This window comes from Lolium rigidum, chromosome 6, assembly GCF_022539505.1.
Source record: "Lolium rigidum isolate FL_2022 chromosome 6, APGP_CSIRO_Lrig_0.1, whole genome shotgun sequence".
Taxonomy (NCBI): Eukaryota; Viridiplantae; Streptophyta; class Magnoliopsida; order Poales; family Poaceae; genus Lolium; species Lolium rigidum.
The window spans coordinates 153,537,401-153,540,236 of NC_061513.1; the positions used below are offsets into that span (position 1 = coordinate 153,537,401).

A 2,836-nucleotide genomic window follows, 5' to 3' on the forward strand; every position below is an offset into this window, starting at 1 on the left:
CGAAAAATACCCCTTAGCGGACGATTTTGAGACGTTGTCTATCAGAACTTTTCTTGTAGTGCCCTAAGGTGTGCCCCTATCTGGCTTTATATATGCAACTAGTTTAGGGTTTACAAGAGTTATTCTAGAGTCTTCTCTATTGTACTCCAAGCCGATATAACATGCGGGTCCATCTTGTCTAGTCATCGCGCTAGGTCACCTTCATAATGGGGCAAACCAGGTAGACCATTGGTGGATACCCGACGAGTATGCCCACGTCAAGGTTTGTCCTAAGTTAACTTTTATAAGTTTGATCGGTAATAAAGAAAAATGCGTTGATATCTATAACGCTAAATCCATATAATATAAAAATAAAGCTAATGAAACCATAATAATGTCATCGTTGTCAATATATTTTTCAAAAACTTGGTCAAATTTTAATTAATTTAACATAGGACAATTCTAACTATTTGTTTTAGAGAAAAGGTAGAAGGCTCTGCTTTAACGAATGCAATAGCTTCCTGGTGCACGAGCCAGCAATCTTTAAGTCGTAGGCTCGATTCAGAGAAGTCGTATCCTCGATTCAGAGGATTGATGATGGTCATGGAGAAATGTGGAGTTGACCGAGGAAAAGGCGAAAGAGAAGTTCGCTTTGGCCAGCTGCTTGACCGAGGGGATGCAGTAGAAGGTACCAATGCTAGAAGACCGTGATCGGAGTAGTGATGTATAGTACTCCGTACTACAGTATCAGTGTGGTGTGGAGAATTGATTAGAGATGTACTATCTCCATTTCTCATCTTTTAGAAAGTTAAACTAGTTATCTTATATTTTTTAGAGCAGAGGTAATAGATCTGTAAAATAAGGATCGGTGTTTGGACTAGAGACAAAAGAAGCGAAATGAGAGATACTGGTAGACGGCATCGCGGCAAGAGCAGTTGCAAATTGCAAGATACATCACTCGACGATCTCCACATCCGACAGAAACTGGAGGAACGCCGCCTGTGACGCGCCTCCTTCCTCCAGCGCCGCCTCCGCCTCTTCTCTGCGAGCAGCCACCCGCGCCCTTAGCTGCCGCCCTTCCTCGCCCTCTATCACCATCCTCACCTTGGCATCCACCTCGTCCGCCTTCACGAAACCTTCCCCGTACCCTACCAGCTCCACCGCGACGCCCATGTCCTCCGTCATGCACACCTTGTTCATCTTCTGCTCCGCCTCCAGCGGCCAACACAACATCGGGACCCCCGCCGCAACGGCCTCCAGCACCGAGTTCCACCCACAATGCGTCACGAACGCACCGGTCGCGCGGTGCCGCAGCACGTCCACCTGAGGCACCCACGACGTGACGACGAGGCCCCTGTCCCTGGTCCGCTCCAGGAACCCCTCCGGCATGAGCGCGCCGAGGTCCGGCTCGGGCCGCACCTCCAAGTACTTGTTCGCGTCGTGGCTTCCGGCCGGCGTGCGCACGGACCATAGGAACCGCTGCCCGGACCTCTCCAGCCCGACGGCTATCTCCTTGAGCTGCTCCGCGGAGAGCGTGCCCTTGCTTCCGAAGCAGAGGAACACGACGCTGCTGTCCGGCTGCGAGTCGAGCCACGCGAGGCACTCGTTCCTCCTCTCCGCTCCGTCGCCATGATCCTCCGAGCCCTCGCCGACCAACAGCCCGATGCAGTAGATCGGGGGCAGGGTCCGGCCAGGGACGCAGAGCGGGTCCCTGAGCGACTGCACCGCGCGGCTCTCCAGCGACTCGAACGTGTTCACCAGAACGCCCATCGTCTCGGTGTTGCGTTTCCACATGTTGGTCAGGATCTTGCACATCTCGTCCTCCGGGTCCTCCAGCAGCTCCTTGATCAGATGAGACGCCGGCATCGGCGTAACGCCGAGGAAATCGAGGGGCGTGTCCCCGAGTTCCTTCAGACCCGTCTGCCTGCCGGCGATCAGCGCCGGAAGCTGGGTCAGGACGGTCAGGCACGAGGCGCCCGAGGCGAAGAACGTGTAGACCGGGACGCCGAGGCTCGTGCAGACGTCGACGGCGTGGATGCAGAACATGTCGAGGACGACGGAGTGCAAGCGTTTCCTGGGGATGGAGCGGAGGAAGGTTCCGAGAAGCTCGTTGTACTCGAGCAGGAGCTGGAAAATGAGCACGAAAGGGTTCTTGTCGCCGGAGGCGGCGAAGTCCGGGGCGGGGAGGGGCGGGAGGACATGGAAGGAGATGGACGGGTTGGAGGCGGCGATGCGCTCGATGGCGGTGGCGCCAGAGTCGGACGACTTGAAGGGCGGCTCCACGAGCACCATGGTGACGTCGTAGCCGTGCTTGAGGAAGACGTTGGCCAGCTCCGTCATGGCGCCCACGTGGCTGCCGCCGGCGCCGGGGTACAGGAGTACGGTCTGCTTCATCGATCTTGTCCGTGTGGAAGGTCGTTGGACCTGCTCAGTAGTGTATTGCAAATACAGATGTTTTGGGAATCTTTTGGGAGCGGTAATGCTGAACTTACGGACTGGGCATGTTACGGATGATCTACGGGCTGACGTGTATTGATTGGGTTGGTTGAATTATGGATGCTCGCTGAAAAACCGGGCCAGACACTGATTTCTCTCGCTGCCTGCTGTGTACTAATCTGAGTCCGTAGGAAATTTTTGTAAAAAATGTCCGTAGGTGTAGCATTACCGGTTTGGGAGATGGCAGTGGCACTTGCGGCGTAGAAATGGTTGCCGTTGCCGTGGATGACTTTATAGCTGCTTCTGCCTTGCGGGTGAAGTAGTTTGGACCTCGAACCTCTATGGTCAAACACATATCAGGATTATATTATAGAGAGTCGATTTAGAAATCTACCTTGGATTAGTGTTTTATTTTATACGG

At 53.9% G+C, this 2,836-nt stretch overlaps 1 protein-coding gene across 1 annotated transcript; it reads right to left on the reverse strand.

Annotated features, from left to right (window-relative positions):
• Positions 1-933: 933 nt before the first annotated feature.
• LOC124663434 (UDP-glycosyltransferase 88A1-like) lies at positions 934-2,447 on the reverse strand. The gene has a single exon (XM_047201134.1). It carries the CDS (start codon positions 2,371-2,373, stop codon positions 934-936), a length of 1,440 nt encoding a protein of 479 aa, XP_047057090.1. The 5' UTR covers positions 2,374-2,447.
• Between the last annotated feature and the right edge of the window lie 389 nt (positions 2,448-2,836).

Bases quoted from the DNA above. Each gene is read 5' to 3' on its own strand.
- LOC124663434 (XM_047201134.1), bottom strand. From the start codon at position 2,373: ATGAAGCAGACCGTACTCCTGTACCCCGGCGCCGGCGGCAGCCACGTG.